Consider the following 23,277-nt stretch of genomic DNA (forward strand, 5'->3'; position numbering starts at 1 on the left):
GCGCCGCAGCATAGTGGATGAAGCCACTGCCTACAGTGCTGGCATCCAATACTGGTGCCAGTTTGAGTTCCAGATGCCCCACTTCTGATCCAACTCTCTGCTATGGCCTGGGAAAGCAGTAGAAGATGGCCCAAATCCTTGGGCTCCTACACCCATATGGGAGACCTGGAAGAAGCTCCTGGCTCCTGGCTTTGGAATGGCCCAGCTCCAGCAATTGCAGCCACTGGAGAGTGAACCAGCAGATGGAAGACCTCTCTCTCTCTATTTGCCTCTAACTCTCTGTAACTTGGCATTTCAAATAAACAAATAAATCTTTAAAAAAATTTAGCACATGGGAAATTTAATTTCAACCCACATAAGATCATGTGATTATCTGATTTTATACTAAACAGACAACAGGAACCTGAATTGGAGAATAAATTTTCTTTTTTAAGATTTATTTATTTATTTGAAAGACAGAGTTACAGAGAGGCAAAGGCAGAGAGAGAGGTCTTCCATCTGACTGTTCACTCCCCAGATGGCCACAACGGTTGAACCTGTGCTGACTAGAAGCCAGGAGCCAGAAACGTCCTCTGGATTTCCCACGCAGGTGCAGGGGCCCAAGGACTTGGGCCATCTTCTACTGCTTTTCCAGGCCATAGCAGAGAGCTGATCAGAACTAGAGCAGCAGGGACTCAAACTGGCACCCACATGGGATGCCAGCATCGCAGGCGGTGGCTTTACCCGCTGTGTCACAGCACCAGCTCCTGGAGAATAAATTTTAATAACCACTCAAAAAACTCAAATTAAAATAAATTATAATATAAGTAAATACTGAGCCAAATAAATAACCTAAGAAAATAATCATACACAGCTAATAAATAATTTTAAGTTATGAACATTAATTCAATTAGATGTCTTTATAGGTCAATAGTTATATATATTTTAATCACATATTATTCTCCAAACATAGATCATATTTAACATAAGCTAATAAGCAAAAAACTAAATTGTGATTTATACAAAGTGCCTCAAGCAAACCCTTAAGTATTATTTTCCTTTTGCTACTCAAAGGTTTTACAACAGTAAACTCTGATACAAATTAAGTTACCAAAAGGAATGCCAAAGATTTTAAGATAACTAGATTACAGTATGAAAGATAAGCAAAGGAACCAAAAACTCATTAATTTCCCTAATGCCATTAAATTGTAGTTGTCAATCTTTGTTCTATTTAGATATACATTTTTTTAATGTGAAATCATAAAGTTAAAAGAAAAATGGCCAGAGCTGTGGCACAGCAGGTTAAGCTGCCATCTGCAGTGCTGACATCCCATATGCGCACCAGCTCAAGTCCTGGCTACTCCACTTCCAATCCAGCTCTCTGCTAAAGCACCTGGGAAGGCACTGGAAGATGGCCCAAGTCCTTGGGTGCCTGTTCCCACATGGGAGACCTGGAAAAAGCTCCTGGCTCCTGGCTCCTGGCTTTGGATCAGCCCAGCTACAGCTGTTGCAGCCATTTGGGGAGAGAAGCAGCAAATGGAAAGAGCTCTCTCTCTCTGTCTCTGCCTCTCTCTTTCTCTGTAGCTCTGCCTTTCAAATAAGTAAATAAATCTTAAAGAAATACAATTTCCTTCTTAAGAGTTATTATTATTACCAATAAAAACTCTTACTGTAAACAGGCATACTTAGTCATACTTAGTCATAGGGGTGGGTGTTTGGTACAGCAGCTGGGGCACTGCTTAGGATGCCCACATCCCATGTCAAAATGCCTGGGTCCAAGTCTCAGCCCCACTTCCAGTTACAGCTTCTTGTTAATGCACACCCTGGGAGGCAGAAGCTGACACCTAAAGTCTTTGGGTGCCTGCTTTTGTTGGAGACCTGGACTCCATTCTGGGCTTCTGGCTCTGGCCTGGTCCAGTCCCTGCTGTTGTTGGCATGTGGAGAGTGGACCAGTAGAGGGAAGACCTCTAGATTTCTATCTGTCTTTCTCTGTCTCTCTTTCTCTCTGCCTTTCAAATAAATAAAAAACATTTTTAAAGAAAAAAATCATAAAAGAAACATAATCTATTTTCTTATGGGCTATTCAGTACCACAGAGGGAAAAATCTATTTTCTTTCCAAATCTTTCTTTGACACAAATCTTTCTAAACTTGATAAAATCTAAATTCACACAAAGCAGGTAATTACCCAAATAAAGCCCCCATGAGGCTATCCAACTTATTCATTCAGCAAAATCAAAAGGTAATTTTTAGAATAAAGCAAAATTTCTATTCTTCTTTTAAAGAATATACCACACACATGGCATACATTTGCATAAGTTTTAAGCCAAACAGCCTTAGGAACAATTTCTCAGCTCCATCTGTAGAAATGCCTCCTTCATAACTTAGAAGAATGGTACTGTGTAAGCTCAAGGGAGAACCAGCAAGCGGGTGAGTGCTGCTTCCTTAGCTTCGCTAGCCCTGGACAGTGATTCCATCTGTCATTATCTTAAGAGTCTTTACCTGTGACTTTCACTTGCCTCTTCTCTCACCTTTCTCTGCCATATTTATTGGGTTTATTCAGCTCTAGACACTTTATCTAATGACAAAAAACATTTTTAACATATTTATCTACCAACTCCCAGAGAGATTTTTTTTTCAAGTGGAGATTTTATTCAAAATGAAGAAATGGATCTTGAAAATGCAGATAAATACAGCAAACGGATACACTGCACTCTTCCTCCAAGTTAGCCAGCTTTTCCAAGTACAGGGCAATACACAGTACTTAATGGTGGCATATTTTCACAGTAATTTAGTGTTAAAAGATTATCAGTATCTAGATTATGGAAAGATTTTTGGTGTGCAATGCTTAGTTCTGGGGTTGCGCCTTTACTGAGTATGAACAAGGGCTCCTGCTCCCTGGCCATAACCAAATCCCTTGGGCCCAAAGTTCTCTGCATAATATCTTTTACATTAGATTTCACTTTCCTTCTCAGTCAGACTTGTTCATTCAAGACTCTTTCCATGTTTTGTTTATTGGAAACTGTTTTTGTGCCAGGGCATCATCCTGGCATCCTATATCAGAGCGCCAGTTTGATTCCTGGCTGCCCTAATTCAGATATGTTCACTGACAAATGAACTTTAAAACTTTTACATTATATTAATTACTTAAATTAAGTCTCTGAAAAATAGTTTAATACCTCCCCCTAAATCAAAAAATTTAAAATCTCTCTATGGCCACGTAATTAAGATCAACTTGAGCAACATAAACAATGTACACAAATCATACATAAGGAAAAACACATAAAATGTATTTACAATTGTTTTGAATTTTTCAAATATATACAGTCAAATCAGAGGAAATATACCCCATTCTGCTTTCCATAAGTTCCAAGAGACTTGCAATCTTTTACCTTCTAGCTCTGTAACTTTAAATAAACAAGCTCTAAGATTAGGTACCTCACTGCAATGCATGCCTAATATTATCCTGATTATCTCTCAGTAGAAAGATCAAACAACAGGGACATAATAATTGGCATTTTAAAGTTTTAGAAACTAATAAAAACTTTAAAACTTCAAATATTTACTGTATTCTACATCACTAGACCTTTGACTACAAAACTGACCAAAAAAATTTAATGTGTAATTTTTATTAGAAAAGTATTTACAGTTTGATACCAGCACCACACCAGCAGAATGATACCTGTCACAAATATATCCTAAAGTGTAAAAGATCCAAATTGTTCATTGACTTACTTATAATGTCAAAATTATACAACTTGAACATATTCAGATAGTCATAAAAATCTATTTTTGCATTTACTAAAAAACAAAAGTGAAAAAATCTGAATAAGAATTCTTAGGGCTAGGCCAAAGACTTCAAAATAAGCAGACAGGAGGAAAAAAACTTAAGTAGACCTGATCTCATTTTAATAACAGCAACTCAATTTGAGGGCAAATGCTGGTACGTATACTACCTAATGTCCTATAATGCACTATGACACAGCTGACATTTTTCTTGGGACACAATGCAATCAGTGTATGAGGCTAAGTAACATCACCATCAGCGGTACCCTACTTTTACAAATCAGTTACAAGATCTTGCTATAAAGGTGTTTATATTACTAAGTGGCGGACTGCAGACTTTGGATTTCAGAGAACAAGAGATTTATCTACACTAGGTGAAGTACTTTAAAAAAATTATATATACATATACAATTATATATTTAATAAGCAGTAATTGGGGTACGATCTTTCAGCAAAATCTCAGTTACAAAACATTTCATTCTGACTACTAGAGTGCCTGATTCCAGATTCCTGACAACGCAAACCGTGGGAGGCAGAAGTAATGGATCAAATAGTTGGGTTCCTGCCACCCTCATGGGAGACCAGATTTGAGATCCTGGCTCTTGGCTTTGGCCTGGCTTAGACCCAGCTGTTGAAGGTATATAAGGCGTGAACAAGCTCATAGGAACACTTGTGTTTGTTCTCTCTCTCTAACTACAATAAAAAAGAGATTCCAATATATTTACTGACAAATGAACTTTAAAAATTTTACATTATAGTAAGTACTTAAATTTAGTCTACGAAAAATAGTTAAAACCTCCCCCTAAATCAAAACAGACCACTTAAAATCTCCAAAACTAGGACTCTCTCAGCCTGTTAGTTCTCAATCTACTAAAAAAGTAAAGGAGAAATGGAATTATAAAATAATCTTTATAATAATAATTATATAATATAATAATTATATAATAAAATAATTATAAGATAACATACTACAGAAACTCTAAAATTAGCAAGAGAAATGGCAATTTTTTGTACTACAGGATTAAGTAGTAGCATAATATATTTTTTTTTTTTGACAGGCAGAGTGGACAGTGAGAGAGACAGACAGAGAGAAAGGTCTTCCTTTGCCGTTGGTTCACCCTCCAATGGCCGCCGCAGCTGGCACGCTGTGGCCGGCGCACCCCGCTGATCCGAAGGCAGGAGCCAGGTGTTTCTCCTGGTCTCCCATGGGGTGCAGGGCCCAAACAATTGGACCATCCTCCTCTGCACTCCCGGGCCATAGCAGACAGCTGGCCTGGAAGAGGGGCAACCGGGACAGAATCTGGTGCCCCGACTGGGACTAGAACCCAGTGTGCCGGCGCTGCTAGGCGGAGGATTAGCCTGTTGAGCCACGGCGCCGGCCAGTAGTAGCATAATTTTAAAAAAATCGAAATTTTTTGACTTTGATTTATACTTTGCATCTTTACTTCAGACATATAGGAAGTTCATAGAATTCAAAATATAAGTTGAGTATCCTTTATCTGAAATGGTTGAGAACAGAAGTGTTTAAGATTTCATTGTTCAGATTTTGGATTATCTGCTTATTTGGAATTGAACTGAAAGAAATACATAAGAAAATTATTATATAACTTTACAGAAAATTTGGTTTTGACAGCCTGATTATCTCATTTGTCTTATTTGACTCAGAATGACTTTTTATTGCTATCAAAAATCAAGTGTACCTTAGAAAGTTATAGACTTTTAATAGCTCTAAACATGTCAACTAGATGAATGAAGTGCCCTTCCAAGAATCTAGGCTTTTAAATTTTTTAAAAGCACATAAAAATTGGACATATATATGAACATATATATAGTGGACATAATTGGACATATATATATATATATATATATATACCATGTGATGTTCTGATATATTTATACATTGTATAATGTCCACACAGAGTATGTGTGTCTGTGGCAAAAACATTTAAAATCCTATTTTCTAGTTTTTTGTTTCTTTTGGTTTTGTTTTGTTTTTTGACAGGCAGAGTGGACAGTGAGAGAGAGAGACAAAGGTCTTCCTTTTCTGTTGGTTCACCCCCCAATGGCCGCTGCAGCTGGGGCGCTGCGGCTGGCGCACCGCGCTGATCCAAATCCAGGAGCCAGGTGCTTCTCCTGGTATCCCATGCGGGTGCAGGGCCCAAGCACTTAGGCCATCCTCCACTGTACTCCCGGGCCACAGCAGAGAGCTGGATTGGAAGAAGAGCAATAGGGACAGAATCCGGCACCCCAACCTGGACTAGAACCTGGTGTGCCAGCGCCACAGGCAGAGGATTAGCCTCGTGAGCCGCGGTGCCGGCCTAGTTTTTTGTTCCTTAACAGAGAAATATATAATACATTACCTATAGTCACCCTACTATACCATAGAACCCCAGAACTTTTTATTCCTAACTAATTCAGCATCTATTAATTAATGTTTCTTCACTCCTAACTCTTCATTCTTCAGCTTCTAGTAACCAACATTGTACTGTTTACTTCTTTTTTTTTTTTAATATTTATCCAATTATTTATCTGAAAGCCAGAACAACACTATCTAGATGGATAGACAGATAGATAGAGGATAGATAGACAGGCCGGCCTTCCATTTGTGGGTTCACGTCCAAAATGGCTGCAACAGACAGGTGTAGGCTTTCCAAAGTCAGGAACTACATCCTAGTCTTCCACATGGGAGGCAGGGTTACCCAAGTACTTGGGCCATCACTTTCTAGTCTCATCAGCAAGAAGCTGGATTGAAAGCAGAGTAGCTGGTACTGAATAGGTGATTATAAGCATCACAACCAGAAGCCTAATTTGTTGTACCATGACACCCACCACAACCAACATTAATCTATGCTGGGCCTATTACAATGAACTTAATGGCCTCCAGTTTCAAATATGTTACTGCAAATGACAAAATTTCACCATTTTTATGGCGGAGCAGTATACGATTGTATATATGTGCCACATTTTCGCTGTCCAACCATTGATGGACATTTAAGTTGTTTCCATTTCTTGGCTATTGTGAATAGCACTGCAACAACCATGGGAGTACAGATATCTCTACAATAGAACAGTTTCACTTCCTTTCGATATATAACCAGTGGAAGATTGCAGGATCATATGGTAGTTGTACTTGTAGCTTTTTGAGAAATCTCCCTTCTGTTTCCCACAATGTCTATATGAATTACATTCCCACCTAAAGTGTATAAAGACTCCCTCTTCCCCACATCCTACCAGCACCTAGTAACTTCTGTATTTCTGACAATAGCCAATATAGATGTAGTAAGATTATATTGTAATTGTGATTTGTATTTACATGATTAGAAATGTTGAACATTTTTTCAAGTGTCTGTTGGCTATCTAGATGTCTTTTGAGAAATGTCTGTTTATAACTACTGCCCAATTTTTTTTTAAACATTTTATTTATGGATTTGAGAGGTAGAGTTACAGAAAGGGAGAGGAAGAGACAGAAAGAGAGGTCTTCCTTCCGTTGGTTCACTCGCCAAATGGCCGAAACAGTCAGAGCTGTGCTGATCTGAAGCCAGGAGCCAGGTGCTTCCTCCTGGTCTCCCAGGTGGATGCAGGGGCCCAACCACTTGGGCCGTCTTCTACTGCTTTCCCAGGTCATAGCAGAGAGCTGGATCGGAAGTGGAGCAGCCGGGACTAGAACCGGCGCCCATATAAGATGCCAGTGCCACAGGGAGAGGATTAACCTACTGCGCCATGGCACTGGCTCCACTGCCCATTTTTAAATTGGCTATTCTGCTACTAAGTTGAGTTCCTTATTTATTAACCCCTTGTCAGATATATATCTCGCAAATATTTTCCTTTATTCCACAGCTGTCTTTTCACTCTGTTGATTGTTTCCTGTCCAGTGCAGAAACACTTTAGTTTGATGACATTCTATTTGTATACATTTACTTTTGTTTCTTGTGCTTGGGGTCTCTTTTTTTTTTTTTTTTTTTTTAATTTGAGAGGCAGAGTTACAGACAGTGAGAGGGAGAAACAGAGAGAAAGGTCTTCTGTCCATTGGTTCACTCCCCAAAAGCCACAACGGCCGAGCTACGCTGATCCAAAGCCAGAAGGCAGGAGCTTCTTCCAGGTCTCCCATGCGGTGCAGGGGCTCAAGCACTTGGGCCATCTTCTACTGCTTTCCCAGGCCACAGCAGAAAGCTGGATTGGAAGAGGAGCAGCTGGGACTAGAACCGGCATCCAGATGGGATGCCAAAGCCGCAGGCGGAGGATTAACCTACTGCACCATGGCGCCGGCCCCTGGGGTCTGATTTAAAAAATCTTCACCCACGTCGATGTTCTGAAGTATTTCCCATTTGTTTCTTCTAACAGCATTAAAGTTTCAGATCACATATTTGGGGGCCTTTCATCTACTTTGAGTTCCTTTTTGTGCATGGTGAGAGTTAGGAGTCCAGTTTCACTCTTCTGCATGTAGATATCCAATTTTCCTAACACTTTTTAATGAAAACTGTCCTTTTTCCAGAGCATGTTCTTGGCATCTTTGCCAAAGACCACTAGGCTTTAGGGACATGGATTTACTTCTATGGTCACAATTTTGTTACAGTGGCCCAGGGATCCTATTTTATGCCAATATACCCATTGTTTTAATTATTGTTGCTTTCTAATATTTTTAAAGTCAAGCTCAATAATGCCTCCTGCTTTGCTTTTTGCTCAAGATTGCTTTGGCTGTTCAGGGTTCTTTATGGTTCCATACAAATGATAGCAGTATTTTTCATTGGTATTTTGACAGGCTTTGCACTCAGTCTGTAAATTGCTTTGAGTAGAGTTGACATTTTAACAACATTGATTCTTCTAATCCATGAATATGGGATGTCTTTTCATTTTTTGGTGTCCTCTTTTGTCTGTTTCTTTCTTTTAGGATTTACTTATTGATTTGAAAGGCAGAGTTACAGAGAGAAAGGGAAAGACAGAGACAGAGATCTTCCATCCACTGATTTACTCCACAAATGCCTGCAACAGCCAGAGCTGGGCCAGTCTGAAGCCAGAAGCCAGGAGCTTCTTCTGGGTCTTACACATAGCTACAGGAGCCCAAGCATATTGGCCATCCTCCACTGCTTTCCCAGGCACATTAGCAGGGAACTGGATCTGAAGTAGAGCATCTAGGTCTCAAACGGGTGCCCATATGGGATGCCAGTGCCACAGGCAGCTGTCATATCCTCTAAGCCACAGTCCAGCTCCTTTGGTGTCCTCTTGAATTTCTTTCATCAATGATGTCTAGTTTTCATTGTAGAGAAATTTCTCATTCATTATATGTATTCCTAAGGGTTTTTTTCCTCATAGGTATATGATACAGAATTGCTTTCATGAGATGTAAAGCAATACTATTGATTATTGCATGTTGACTTCATACCCTGGAACTTCGCTATATTTATTAGCTCTAATAGCTTTTTGTTGGAGTCATTTGGGCTTTTCTACATCTAAGATCATGTCCTTTGCAAATAGTGACAATCTGACTTCCTTTCCAGTATCAAAGCCCTGTACTTCTTTTTCTTCCCTATTGCTCTGGTTAAGATTTCCTGTACTATGCTGGATAAAAGCAATGAAAGTGGACATCCTAACCTTGTTGCAAATCTTAGTGGGAAAGCCTTCAGCTTTCCCCCATTTAGAATAATGTTAGCTCTTGGTTTGTTATATACGGCCTTGATTGTTCAGACTTTTTTTAATCGTGGAAGGATGTTGAATTTTACCAACTGTCTTTTTTGTATCTAATGTGATGACCATATGATTTTTGGTCATCATTGTATTAATGTGGTATATCACATGTTCAATAATTCTTACATCCCTGGTATGAATCCTACCTGATGAAAATAATCTTAATATGCTGTTGGATACTATTTGCTAATATTTTGCTAAATATTTTGTATCTATGATCATCAAGGATATTAGCCAGTAGTTTGTGTGTGTATGTGTGTGTTTGTCTGTGTGGATGGGTGTGCATGTGTCCTTATTTGGTTTTGGTATCGAAGTAATCCTGGCCTCATACAATGAGTTTGGAAGCATCTCTCCTCTTCTATTTTTTTAAATAGTTTAAGAATCATTGATCTTAATTCTTTAAATATTCAGTAGAATTCAGCAGGAAATCATCTATCTGGTCTTGAGCTTTCTTTTGATGGGAGACTATTATTGTTGACTGAATTTCTCTACTCAGTATCGGTTTATTTAAGTATTCTATTTTTTCATGATTCAACCTTGGTTAGGTGTATGTGTCCAGGAATTTGTCTATTTCTCCTGAGTTATCAAAATTGTTGGCACAGAATTGCACACCATAATCACTTCTGTATATCTGTGGCATCAGCTGATTTTCCTATTCATCTCTAATTTTATGTTACAGTAATCTGGTTTTGTTTGTGGTTGTCCTTCCAACAATTCTAAAATGTTTATCTTCTCTGAAACTGTAGACACTTCTGCTATTTCAGTTCTAGTCAGTGCCTTAAGTCATGGTTCACACAGGACAGCTGTTGGTGTTTTTCACTGTGTCATGGCTTCCATAGCCCTTGTGAAGGTAACTTGGTGTATGAAAAATGTTTAAACCAGTGTCTCTGTGGGGAGAAATTTGCCAGAGCATCACACTCACCTGTCATTTTCCTATATTTATTTTATGTATATATTTGCCCAAGCCTATTTCCATTCCCAAGTAACTATTTTCTTTTCTTTTCTTTTCTTTTTTTTTTTAATTTATTTGACAGGTAGAGTTATAGACAGTGAGAGAGAGACAGAGAGAAAGGTCTTTCTTGCATTGCTTCACTCTCCAAATGGCCACCACAGCCAGCGATATGCCAATCCAAAGCCAGGAGCCAGGTGCTTCCTCTTGGTCTCCCATGCGGGTACAGGGGCCCAAGCACTTGGGCCATCCTCCACTGCCCTCCCAGGCCACAGCAAAGAGCTGGACTGGAAGAGAAGCAACCGGAACTAGAACATGGTGCCCATATGGGATGCTGGCGCCACAGGCAGAGGATTAACCAAGTGATCCACGGCGCCAGCCCCCAAAAGTGACTATTTTCACCAGCTCTTCCCAAAATCTCCAATTCTTTCTTATGCCCACTGTTGTTAATTGCTTGCTTCCTATTTTACTTAGTAAACAAGAAAAATTAAAAACATAAATTCTACATGCTCCAACAACCTACCTACATTTGTACCCACATACCCTCTTTTCTCAGAGCAGTTATTATGGCTACTTTCATCTACTCATTATCTCCACTTGGTACTGGATTCTCTTGCCTTAGTGTTTATCCATCTTTCTTTCTGACATCATCAGTTATCAACACTCCCTTTCCACTTGGGTCACATCCATCAAAACCAACAAGCCCTACAATTTCTGCATACATGGCTGGAACATCCAAGGTGACTTTTAGTGGTTAAGTGTTTCTTACTGACATTTCTAGAATGTCCATTCCTTCACCTAATTAGGATGGGTTTATATGAACAGGAAACAGAAGATATGATAATATATACTTCCAAAATTAGGTCACATAAGATGGTAGCTCTCAGACAATCACTTCCATCTCTTTCTCTTTAATTACTAACTCAGAAATCAGCTACCCTGTCTTGAGGACATTCAGGCAGCTTAAATGGAGAGGTCCACTTGCTGAAGAAATGAGGTCTCTGCCTAAAAGGCACCAAAAAATGAAAGCCTATCAACAACTGTATAAGTGAGTGTGGAAGCAAATCCTCCATCCCCAGTCAAGCCTTGAATTGAGTGCTGCCCAGAAAGGATGGCATGGACCTGTAACTTCATGAGTTATCATAGGCCAGAAACATCTAGCTAACTGCTCCCAGACTCTTATCCCTCAGAAATGATATGAAGTAATAAATACTGTTTTAAGTTGCTGCTTTGAGAATAATCTGCTATACAGCAATAGACAAGAAATATAGTATCTAAAATAAGGAGGAAAAATTTCGTATACTCTTTAGCTAAGTTCCCATCCCTGCTCATTTTTATATAAAAATTCAATATGGGAATTGCGTTTAGTCACCTCTTCCCCTTTACTTTAATTCTCACTTCAACTCTCAGAAAAACTGCAAATGAGCTTCATGTTTCTAACTTCAGCAACAAATTCTCAATCACATGCTTTTTTGTGATCCACTTAAAGATATTCAATTCCAACATGCAAAACAAAATAAGATGAAACTTTTGTGTGCTGTGTATAGATAAAATTAAAAGAAAAAGAAAAAAGTAAATAAAACATATGTGCATTAAACATGATAAAAAGTAACACAAGGAACAAGAGAAATCTACCCTTCTTGAGGCATCTACTCACTAAATATATAAAAGGGACCCCAAACATGAAAATTAAGTATATATGAGATATATAAAGAACTTAATATGTGGTCTTAATTTGGTCACCTATCAGAGATACCTATTTTGGCTCCACTGCTAAGAAACTCAAATAAAACCCATGCCTGTTCAGCAGGTTAACTGTAGAGCTAAAGCTGTGGCCAGTGGTATACTTGGAGCCTACATTGAATTAGGAATATTTCCTGCATCACATACATACTCATTTCTCTCTAAAAGCATTATTTGGCAGTTATTCAATGTTCTCTTTTTGAATTATTTTCCTCTGGGTCATCATTCATTGTTCTCTTCTCTCACTGGTCATATTCTTCATATCCTCTGAAGTCTTAGAACAGCTCTGTTACATACACTGTCTCCAGAAATATGACATTCAGACTTTATGCCTTACATAGCATTTGATGATGAGTCCAAAATTTACACCTCTAGTCCAAACCTCTTACCTAAATTCTACAAGGCTTAAAACCAAACTTTTACTATCTACCTCAACGCTTACTTGTCTCTTGGGGCACTGCAATGGTCTCTTGGACAGTCTCCCACATTCCCACCACAGACCCAGTTTAGTCTACTAGCAACTCAGCAATCAGAGTGGTCCTTCCAAAATATAAAGAAACCCCTATTAACCCTCTGATCAGAATTCAGGTAGGTCTTCCTATATTTATCACAGTGAAATCTAAAATCAGGACCATGACCTGCAAGGCCCCACCCAGTTTACTCCCACCACTAACCAACTCATTCACTCAGTTCTAGTCATACTAACCTCTGTGCCATCACATAAACACCTCAAGTATGTTCTCATGTCACGATTTTTAAAGATCATTATTCCCTACTCCCTTTGCCTACAGTGTTCTTCCCCTAAATAGTCATATACTTGCTCCTTTAATTCCTTTAGTCACTGTTCAAACATCACCTTATCAGAAGGACTTTCCTTATCATCTTTTATAAATACAAGTACTAACCACCTTCAACCCACCCAACCATCCCCAACCATAGTATTCCCTATATTCCTTGTCTTGCTTTATTTTTCTCTCCAATCCAGACTACCACCTGATAGGTACATATTGGTTTAAGTGTTTACTACTTGTTTCTTAGACATTAAGCTCCATAAGAAATTCGTTTCATATGCCTGAAATTTACAGACTGGCAAGCTCATAGAAGGCACTCTACAAATATTACTAAAACACACACACACACACACACACAAAACAAACAAAAAACCAAAGTAATGAATAACAGTAACGGGAAACATTCCCACTGTGAGCCTCAGCAGCAAGTGGGCAGCTACATGCAAAGGTGAAAGGATTTCCTAAGGAAAAACAGGGCCCACAGGTCTCACACATCCAGCAAACTGCCAGAACTATTTTGAAAGGAGTGGTGTAATACTGGAAAGGCTGATAAGAGCAAGGCCACAGAAATTCTAGTTTATGGTAGCTGTGGCCCTGACAGGAAGAATTTACCTGAATAAAAAAAACTAATAACTTCACCACAGAAAAGTAAGGGAGCTATCCTCTCAACCAAGTTATCAAAATAATATCACTAAAATTGTAGAAACAAATACTATATGTTTCCTAATATAATGAACCACTGAAGACACAACATAAGTTCTATGGCAACTCTTGCCAAAAGCATAAACCTGAATCCAATCATGAGAAAACAAGGAGAAAGGGAGAATAAGAAAAATTGGCTATATTCTTCAAAATGTCAATGGCATGAAACACAATCAGGAAATATTCTGGATTAATAATCAAACACGCATGACAACTGAATGCAATGCAGGATCCTTGATTTTATTTTGCTAGAAATGACATTAATGGAATAACTGACAAAATCTGAACACAATCTGTAGGTTAGTAATGTAATATTCCACCAATGCTGACTTCCTAATTATGATTAAATATTCAGTTGTTTAAGAGAACACCTTTATTATTAATATTCACTGAAAAAAATATATACTCACTGAAGTATTTAGAATTAGAAAGAAACATTATGTCTGTCCACAGTTTATTCCCATAGATATGAGAGAAAACTGTTATATGACAGAGCAAATAAAACAAATATAGCAAAATGTTACCACTTGGGAAATCTGAGTGAAGATACAAGGAAAATTCCTTGTATTATTCTTATAAGTTTACAGTAAGTCAGAAATTATGCCAAATAAAACTAAGTTTAAAGAAATAAAAACTATATGACAAATCTCATAAATTAATGGAGAAAAGAATACTTTCAATATATTAGAGTAGCCCCTATTTCAGGTTTTTAAAAGATAATCTCTATAAGTTCTCCTTTCAATAGACTTAAAATGTTCAAGCTTCTAAATAATACTTTCTATTCCACTATCATACTAGACTTTTTTCTACTTCTAACTTTCATTGAAAAACTAGAAACAAGTAAATCCAAGAAGAGGCCAGCATTGTAGCCTAGTGGGTTAAGCCTGTGACACCAGCATCTCATATGGACACGGGTTTGTGTCCCAGTTACTCCACTTCCAATCCAGCTCCCTGTGAATGCACCTGGGAAAGTAATGTAGATGGCCCATGTGCTTGGGCCCCTGCAACCCACATAGGAAACCCGGAAGAAATTCCAGGCTTTTGCCTGGCCCAGCCCTGGCTGTTGTGGCCATCTGGGCAGTAAACCAGAGGATGAAAGACTCTCTCTCTCTGCCTCTGCCTCTCTGTAACTCTGCCTCTCAAATAAATAAATGTTTTTAAAAAATCATTCCATGAAGAAAAGTATTATAAGGACGACCTGTAAACAATACTGTGATCACTATGTAATAGTAATTCTAACTAGAATGCATTTTAGGATAAGATAAAAGTATATCATCACACATCAAAGATATTCCTTCAATTGAAAGATCATGAATTATTGTAGAAAATCCTCAGAATAGTACAATGTAAAAGAATTGACTTTACTTGTCTGAACATAGCATCAATCATTTATATTCCAAGACAAAACAAAGTGAAGTTACCTTCATGGACTGTAATGCCACAATTGTCACACTGAATTATTTCATCAGCATCCTCACTATTGTCTCCAAGACAAACACAGCAAATCAGAATATGGTCCATTTTTTGTGAACTCCAGTTTTGACTCTTCTCAAGAATCAGCGAGTCCTAATATTAAAATATTAAAGTATATCAGAAAACCACATTTAAATTAGTTTCAGTAAATAAAAGTCCTGCTTTAAATTGCTTTAAAATATTTTTACATAGCAAATTTATGTCACACTCTCTGTTCTTTTGATAGCCTCAACATTTGCCACATTTGAGAAGTACAACTTTTTGTCAAAAGACCTTCTAAGTACTCAATTTACTTCTCTGCAAATTCCATATTCTTTCACCTTTAAGAAATGAAAGCAGGCATACAAACAACTCTTCATCTGCTTAGCAAGTCAGCTTTGCCCTTTCAACTAGGAGAAAGGAAAAATTAATCCACAAGTAATTATATATGGGTTTAAAAAGTTTAAGACATGATTCCTACACTTGGGGAACTTTATAATCCTACCTAGGGAAGACGAGACACACACATATAAGACAAGAAATCAACTAAAGATAACATAAAAGCAAGTATACATGTAAAGGCAGAGTTAAACTGCACTGTGTTAAATGCTAGTGAATTCACAAGTTTCAGGGTTATCAACTACTGGAAGATAGATCCATGAAAGCCTGCACAGGTATAGCTGTGTACCCAGGTACAGAAACTAACCTAAAAAAGAATTCAGGATGACCACATGCTAGAAGAGTGAGAATGCTCTATTGAGTTTATATCAAGAAATAGCAGCATATACTGGAAACCTAGAAGCTACAAGGAGAAAGAAAGATGTATTAATAGACAAATACTAAAACATAAAATTCCAAAAACAGAAAAAGTCAGTTTAATTAAAACCTCCTGTTTTGTGCATTTAAGCTTTAAAAAGTTACCAGGAAAATGAATCTTCTCATATTTAATAGAGCGGCCTTAACATTACATATAGTAAAAGAAGATACTTTGGTTTATATATTTTCATTTACCAACTTAACCACACTCAGAAATAAAACTAATAAATTAATTCCATACCATATATTCACTGAATATATTTGGCTTCATATTATTCTTTCTTATATTTTTATATATAAACTTCACCAATATTCAAAGGTAACATTTAGAGCCACCATTTCAATAATGATTTGTAAATGACATTTGAATAACACTCAACTGTCAAAATTATTCTTTCAGTGTATTTTGTGTATAACAACTAAAATTGCAGCTGGTCTGTAAAATAAATCAGAAGAGAATGTGAAAGTCAGCAAAAAGGTTGTATCATTTCTGTTGAGAATTCTCTTTCTTAGAAAAACCAAACTAAATAGTTTAGAGTGAACAAATGGCTAGCAAATAAAAGTGAAAACACCCTAAAAAGAAAACTCTTCTGTTTCAAAGTACTTTGGTATAGTAGGCAAACAAAATCTGCCCAGATTTTTACAGCTTCAAAGGTAACCATATTTGACTTAAAATCAAATATTATTGTGTTTCATTCTCAGTTCATTTGATAGTTGCTGGACTTCAATCTGGCAATTTCCTCATAAAAATATCTGCCTAATGAGGCTCTTGTGAGAATTAACAGAATATATGGCAAGTATATTTTTTGCACATACTGGGCATTCAAACATTCACTCCTTTCCCTTTCCCTGCTCTGTCTGTAGATGGTTCAAAAAGAGAAATACAACTGATAGTTTATTATACTGGAGGATCCTCTTCTGAACTCCAAAAGAAAAGTTGTAAGCCTCAATTAGCACTCTACTTTAAATATTCATCCAAAGGATAAATCAAAAGAAGAGTTTTCCCTAGAATATCACATCTAGGTTAAAAAGTAGATTAAGAAACAACCTAGCAAACAATCACAGTTTGATACATAAGAGGTTTCTCATGTTTATGGACTCTACCAACCTTTCTCTGGTGGAACTGCAACAACTCATCACCTCTGGAAAAAAAAAATTTTAGCCATTCAGGAAACAAGTAAATTTCTATAGGCAGCTCTAACTCTCCATTTTCCTGTTTTTCTACTTTGTTCACAAAATCAATAAATGTCAGAGGTGGGGAACATTTTTTTCTGCCAAAGGCTATGTAGATATTTCTAAAATTTGTTGTAGGCCCACAAAATTATCAACTTAAAAATTAGCCTGGTTTAGATTTATTAAATTTTGAACCTGATCTTGGGTGGAGTACCTAGAAAATATCATAGAATAATTCCATGGAGTCTAATGTAATTATAATAAATGGGATGCTATAGTAATAAATCAGTGATTTTTTATTTTTTCCCTTGAGATTTAAAATTTACCTCCAAAATGTTAACATTACTCAATGTTCTCCACAGGCTCTAAAATATGTTTAGTATTTATTTATATGTGTATTCTACACAGATGATTATAATATATGCAACAAGCTAAATTTTATCTAAATATATGTGTGTTTGATAGAAGGAAATTCCAACCCACTTCATGTAAAACTACAATTAAAAGAATTCTATTGGTCTGAAGATGAGAAAAAAATAAGTATACCATAAGCTTTGACCAATAATTCTTTCTCTAAGCTTTGAAAGAAAATTACATTCTCAAGAGTATCAGTAATATATATATATAATTTTTATAAAAACTGATTGTTTTATAGGATTTAGAGCAATTTGTTTTATTTTGAAGCCTTTTAGCTTGAACAGGAACATACAAATTTTGGGAAAAGTTTTACATTTTAATAGCAAAAATCATGCAATTGCCATTTCTTAAAATGGCAAGCCATCTAATCCATTTAACATATCAATCTTTTACAAAAATTTCTACTTAGCAAAGAATAGAAAATTACATTTCAAAAACAATAAGCCAAATTATCTCCAATGCTAAATATTCTCTATGAGAAGAGTTCTTCTTTTTCCAAAACATAACAAAACAAATTGCCATTTCTATTGATGTGATTTTCTGTCATATGTTAATTTTCATTCAAAAACTCAAGTTCCAAAGGCTGGAAAAATGGAACCTATTTTCTGAACTGGCTCTCCCCCAAAAAATCCTCCCTCAAAAAAAAAAAAAAAAATCTTGGTGAATCTAAATTCAGGATAAAAAACTTAAAAAGGACCCATAACCACATTCCTATGGGATTACTCAGATTGCACTAAACTCAGAAAATGCCAGCAGCCACTGACAAAGACAGGTGTCCATCTACAGAAAATGCAGGTTATCAAATGCTCAATTCTAAAGCCATAGTTCTCAAGGTGCATTGAGTTCCCCTGTACTAGGGAACATATAAGACAAAAGCTATGCTCATAATGATACTAGGATGCTATTAGCCTTTTTTCATTTTCTTACTCCTGTGAGATTATGATGAAGTTTTTCGAGAAGCTACATGAAATGAGACAGTGTCATCTTGTCTTTTGAAAATTTTAAGTATTTTTTGTTGTTAAAGCCATTACTTTTTTTTTATTAATTCACTACAATTTAAATACCATACTGCATTTGAGAAGCCACAATGCAAACAATTAACATATCAAATAGCAAAACCTTCATTGAGCACTTGTGAGTTATTTCTATTAGTTTATTTGTATTCACTTTCAATAATGATATGCTAAGAAAAACTCAGCATACCAAAATGATTTCCAAGGGAAGCCTTTACTTTTGCATGGTGTCTGGCTGTGTAAACTACTGACAAAAGAACACAGTATTCAGCCATGCTGAATTTTAAGTTATTTTTAAATGTTTTATTTTTAAAATAATATATCTACATATATAGTCTTCAGATTATAATAGGGGTCCTCAATAATTTTAAAGAATAAGGGGTTCTGAAACCAAAAAGTTAAAACAATAGTTATGAAAAGGGCCCTGCTCCAAAAACATCTGAGAAACCTTAAAACTTTGAGCTTCAGGGCATCATTTACCCTACAAATGATGATCAATATCACTTCCTTACAAGTGCACTTGCCAGTAACCAAGTAAAATGTCTGCCTGCTTATAAACCAAATATAATTCTATTATGTATGCTTAAAGCCACATTCCGAGAACTTAAGTAAGAGCAGAAAAAAATAAAATTTCAAATATAATCAAATATATACTTATTAACTATCTCATGAATGCTTAGTAACTTCCACTACCTAAAATAACCAGAAAGAAAAAGACAAAAAACATTAGCCACAAGTAACAAAGATTAACATTTGTTACCTTCTACACAATCACATGAATTGGAAATTTAGAAGCCGGCGCCATGGCTCAACAGGCTAATCCTCCGCTTTGCGGCGCCAGCATACCGGGTTCTAATTCCGGTTGGGGTACCGGATTCTATCCCGGTTGCCCCTCTTCCAGGCCAGCTCTCTGCTATGGTCCGGGAAGGCAGCGGAGGATGGCCCAAGTCCTTGGGCCCTGCACCTCCATGGGAGACCAGGAGAAGCACCTGGCTCCTGGCTTCGGATCAGCGCAATGAGCCAGCCGCAAAAAAAAAAAAATAGGGGGGAAATTTAGAAATATAAGTGATAATCTCCATTCATCAGTTTAATTAAAATTTAGTATCTCATTTGACTTTTGTAATTTAAATAGAGCTAGCATCATCAAAAAATATAGAAGAATATGAATATTAGTCATGGGAGAAAACTCAGTTATCAAGCTTTTAAAAAGAATATGTTATTCTAAAGGAAAATTAACTTTCTTTCTTTTTCACTTTTTTTTTTTTTTTGACAGGCAGAGTGGACAGTGAGAGAGAGAGAGAAAGACAGAGAGAAAGGTCTTCCTTTTGCCGTTGGTTCACCCTCCAATGGCCACTGCGGCCAGCGCACCGCGCTGATCCGAAGCCAGGAGCCAGGTGCTTCTTCTGGTCTCCCATGGAGTACAGGGCCCAAGCACTTGGGCCATCCTCCACTGCACTCCTGGGCCACGGCAGAGAGCTGGCCTGGAAGAGGGGCAACCAGGACAGAATCCGGTGCCCTGACCGGGACTAGAACCTGGTGTGCCGGCGCCGCAAGGTGGAAGATTAGCCTGTTGAGCCATGGCGCTGGCCAAGGAAAATTAACTTTCTACAAGCTCTTCTACATGGACACTTTCATAAAAAGTACTCTGGAATCTTATTCTTGGAATGTTTTGGGACTATTAACCTAACCACGTAAGGTCCCTTTATTTATTAAAGTCTGCATCAGAAAGGTTAAGTTACTATCTCTTAAGCAATATATTATGAACTACAGGTTATTAACAAGCACATAATACATACATTTTTCATGTGAAATTTCTAAACATATGCTGGTGGCCCTCACATCTTAGCATAAATCTGATAAACATTGTCTCTATCATAAGCCAGACTACTTTGTGAATATGGGCCTAACAAAATTGAAGGAAGTGATGTTGTCAAATGTAAACTTACTTAATAGACATACAGAATGAGTATTAACCACTATAAAATAAGGTAAATGCCTGCCTAAATTAAAAATGAGCAACTGGATTTTTTCATACCTGTTTCCTTCAGATAGCATAATATGAACAGCCTATGTTGTATCATTAAAAATACTGTATTTCATCCCAAATGATAATTTTTCCTTACATAAACAATTAGGATGGCATTAGGGGCAGGCAATATTCTCCATATAAAAGTGGGCAACCTAGAATATTATAAGCCAAATAAACTACTGTTTCATCCTTACTGGCATATTATCCCTCTCAGTCCCTACCTATGATTTTGGTAACAAAATTGCCAAGTATTACATAAAATTTAATGAACTAGAAAATCATGGCTATGAAAAATTTGTAAGCAGAAAAATGTGAAAGAACAAACAAAATATAAGAAGAAAAATTTTCTACCCGCTTAACCTATTCCAATAACATGAAATAAAAGGGTCTGGTAAAAAAGTAATTTGGTGACTACAAACACATTAACAAAAATGACAGAATTAATTATTATAGCTACACATGTGATGTAACAGATACATCTACATGTAAGACAACAACTCAATCTTTCTTTTCCAGAGAAACATATACATAAACACACAGACAAAGAGACACAAATGTGTTTGACTGAAGAATCTTGAATGTTGCATCTCTGGGCCCAATGGATAAACCTAACTTTCAGTAGTAGGATTCCAAGTGGAAGAACTCAGTCATTACTGTAGTTTTACGAGAGAAATATTTGTTTTATGATGGAATTGCTTGCTTTTTTTTCATTTCTTTGTAGAGAGACCTTATTCACTAAACATATGTATGCAAAATTCATATTTACTCCCATACACATAAAGCAAAAAATGTGGTGATTATGCAGATAATAGGTGCTATAATTGGTAAAGGAATTAACCCTGAAATGAATCTCCACAACTTAGAGAAAATAATTAAGTTTTTTGTTGCCCTCTCTGCTCTAAAGTATTCTAAAGCTGTGCATTTTTATGTTGGATATGGACATAACTAAGTTGTTTTATAATCCACTTAGCACCATTCAGCAGTTTTATGAACAATGTTGTGAGGTAATAAAAGGGGATTGGAAAACTCTTCCATTTCCCAAGACTATGGATATAAAATATTTTTCTAAATAGTGCTCCTTGAAGACAGAGATTGTAGGCTCCTTGAGAACGGTGACACTCAGTACGTCTGTAGAGCAAATGAATAAAGGTTACATTTAAGGTGCTCATTCACTCTCACAGCTGTTTATAAAACAGAATTTCAAGGAAGGCACTTAATAGAACAAGTAGAGTGAGTTAGAGAATTCCCTTTCCCCAGACAGACAGATATCATAAAAATTGGGTTGATCTACCTCATTACTCTTGCTTTGGGATAGTGTCAGGCTATCATTGGTCAGTTCCTCATCATCAGCACTGTTTCTGCTAAGAACTTTACTCTTCTTCTTCTTGCAACCCCCTTCACTAGCAGGGCTGCTATGATCTTCATCATTGCCTTCATCATTCTCATCCTCATCACTCCCACTTCCCTCATCTTCATCATCCTCAATGTCTCCATCACTTCCCTCTTTCTGAGATGCAGATCTCCCTTTTCTCTTCACTACAGTAGGTCGCCAGTCATTATCATCTTCACTGTCATAGTCATCCATGTCATTCAGCTCTTCCATGGATACAAAATCCAACAGTGGCCGGTTCCGACGAAGGTTCCACTTTTTTGGCTCATTGACTTGTTCCTCTGTAGTGGTTGTCGGAGTGGGGGCAGAAGGGGAGGTGTTGACAGCAGGAGGACTTGTGGCTGGGGTGGTGGCAGCAGCAGGAGCAGCCACACTATCAGATACTGTTGGTTTTTCTTTCTCCTTCTCTCTTTCCTTTTCTTTCTCTTTTTCTTTTTCCTTTTCTTTCTCCTTTTCTTTTTCTTTCTCTTTTTCCTTTTTCTTTCTAGGTTTTTCTCCAGTTTCTTCATCCTCTTTCTTTTCCATTTTGATTAACTGTTTTTCTGATGACAGTATTTCTTCAACTGCACAATTTTTAAGTTGTTCTTCTTTTACTTTAGTATCTTCATTCAGTTCTTCCTCTAAAATATTTTCTTCAGAATCACTACAGGAACCTTCTCCACTGTCCTTTGAAGGATCTTCACTTCCATTACCACTCCCCTCAGAATCTGTTGAAAATATGAGAAAAAAAAACCACACATATGTATATACATACACACACACACACACGACGTTGACACAAATGAAACCACCAAAATTTGTGAATAACTTGCAAAACAATATAAACAAATTTAAGTCAAAGAATGGTAGACATTCCCAGCCTAATTAAATAATAAATAATGATGCTGATAAAATGGTTTTAATATAGCATTAATGAAGGTGAATATATGCAACTCTAAATTAAAAAATGCTTTAAAAAGAAGAACAGTATTTTGTATTATATGGCTAACCTATATTTGGAATCACTAATGTTATTTTTTCTAAAAGCAAACGTGCTTTTAAAAAACATTGGGCACTTGATTTTAACTGAAAGATAATATAATACAGACAAAATTCTTCTTCCTTGAGAAACTATACGGAATTACAAGTATTGAAATTGTCACGGGCCGGCGCTGTGGCGCAGTTAAGTTAATCCTCCACCTGCAATGCTGGCATCCCATATGGGCACTGATTCAAGTCCTGGCTGCTCCTCTTCCAATCCAGCTCTCTGCTATGGCCTGGGAAAGCAGTAGAAGATGGCCTAAGTGCTTGGGCCCCTGCACCAGCATGGGAGACCTGGAAGAGATTACTGGCTCCTGGATTTGGATCAGCACCGTTC

At 37.1% G+C, this 23,277-nt stretch overlaps 1 protein-coding gene and 1 non-coding gene across 7 annotated transcripts in view; both read right to left on the reverse strand.

Annotated features, from left to right (window-relative positions):
• Nucleotides 1–23,277, reverse strand: part of PHF14 (PHD finger protein 14) — a 186,945-nt gene that overhangs the window by 153,001 nt on the left and 10,667 nt on the right. For all 6 annotated transcript variants that reach the window (XR_009864568.1, XM_062178170.1, XM_062178169.1 and 3 more), the window contains exons 3-4: nucleotides 21,822–22,627; nucleotides 15,052–15,196 (exon numbers count right to left, since the gene is read on the reverse strand). Coding sequence is in view for 5 of the 6 variants with exons in the window: in XM_062178170.1 (XP_062034154.1) it covers nucleotides 15,052–15,196; nucleotides 21,822–22,627 (951 nt within the window). In the remaining variant the exon portion in view is untranslated. The remainder of the gene's footprint in view (nucleotides 1–15,051; nucleotides 15,197–21,821; nucleotides 22,628–23,277) is intronic.
• Nucleotides 18,644–18,778, reverse strand: LOC133750168 (small nucleolar RNA SNORA15). The gene has a single exon (XR_009864670.1). It is a non-coding gene; the product is annotated as a small nucleolar RNA SNORA15 (small nucleolar RNA).

The sequence above is a fragment of the Lepus europaeus genome, chromosome 20 (genome assembly GCF_033115175.1).
Source record: "Lepus europaeus isolate LE1 chromosome 20, mLepTim1.pri, whole genome shotgun sequence".
In the NCBI taxonomy this organism is placed as follows: domain Eukaryota; kingdom Metazoa; phylum Chordata; class Mammalia; order Lagomorpha; family Leporidae; genus Lepus; species Lepus europaeus.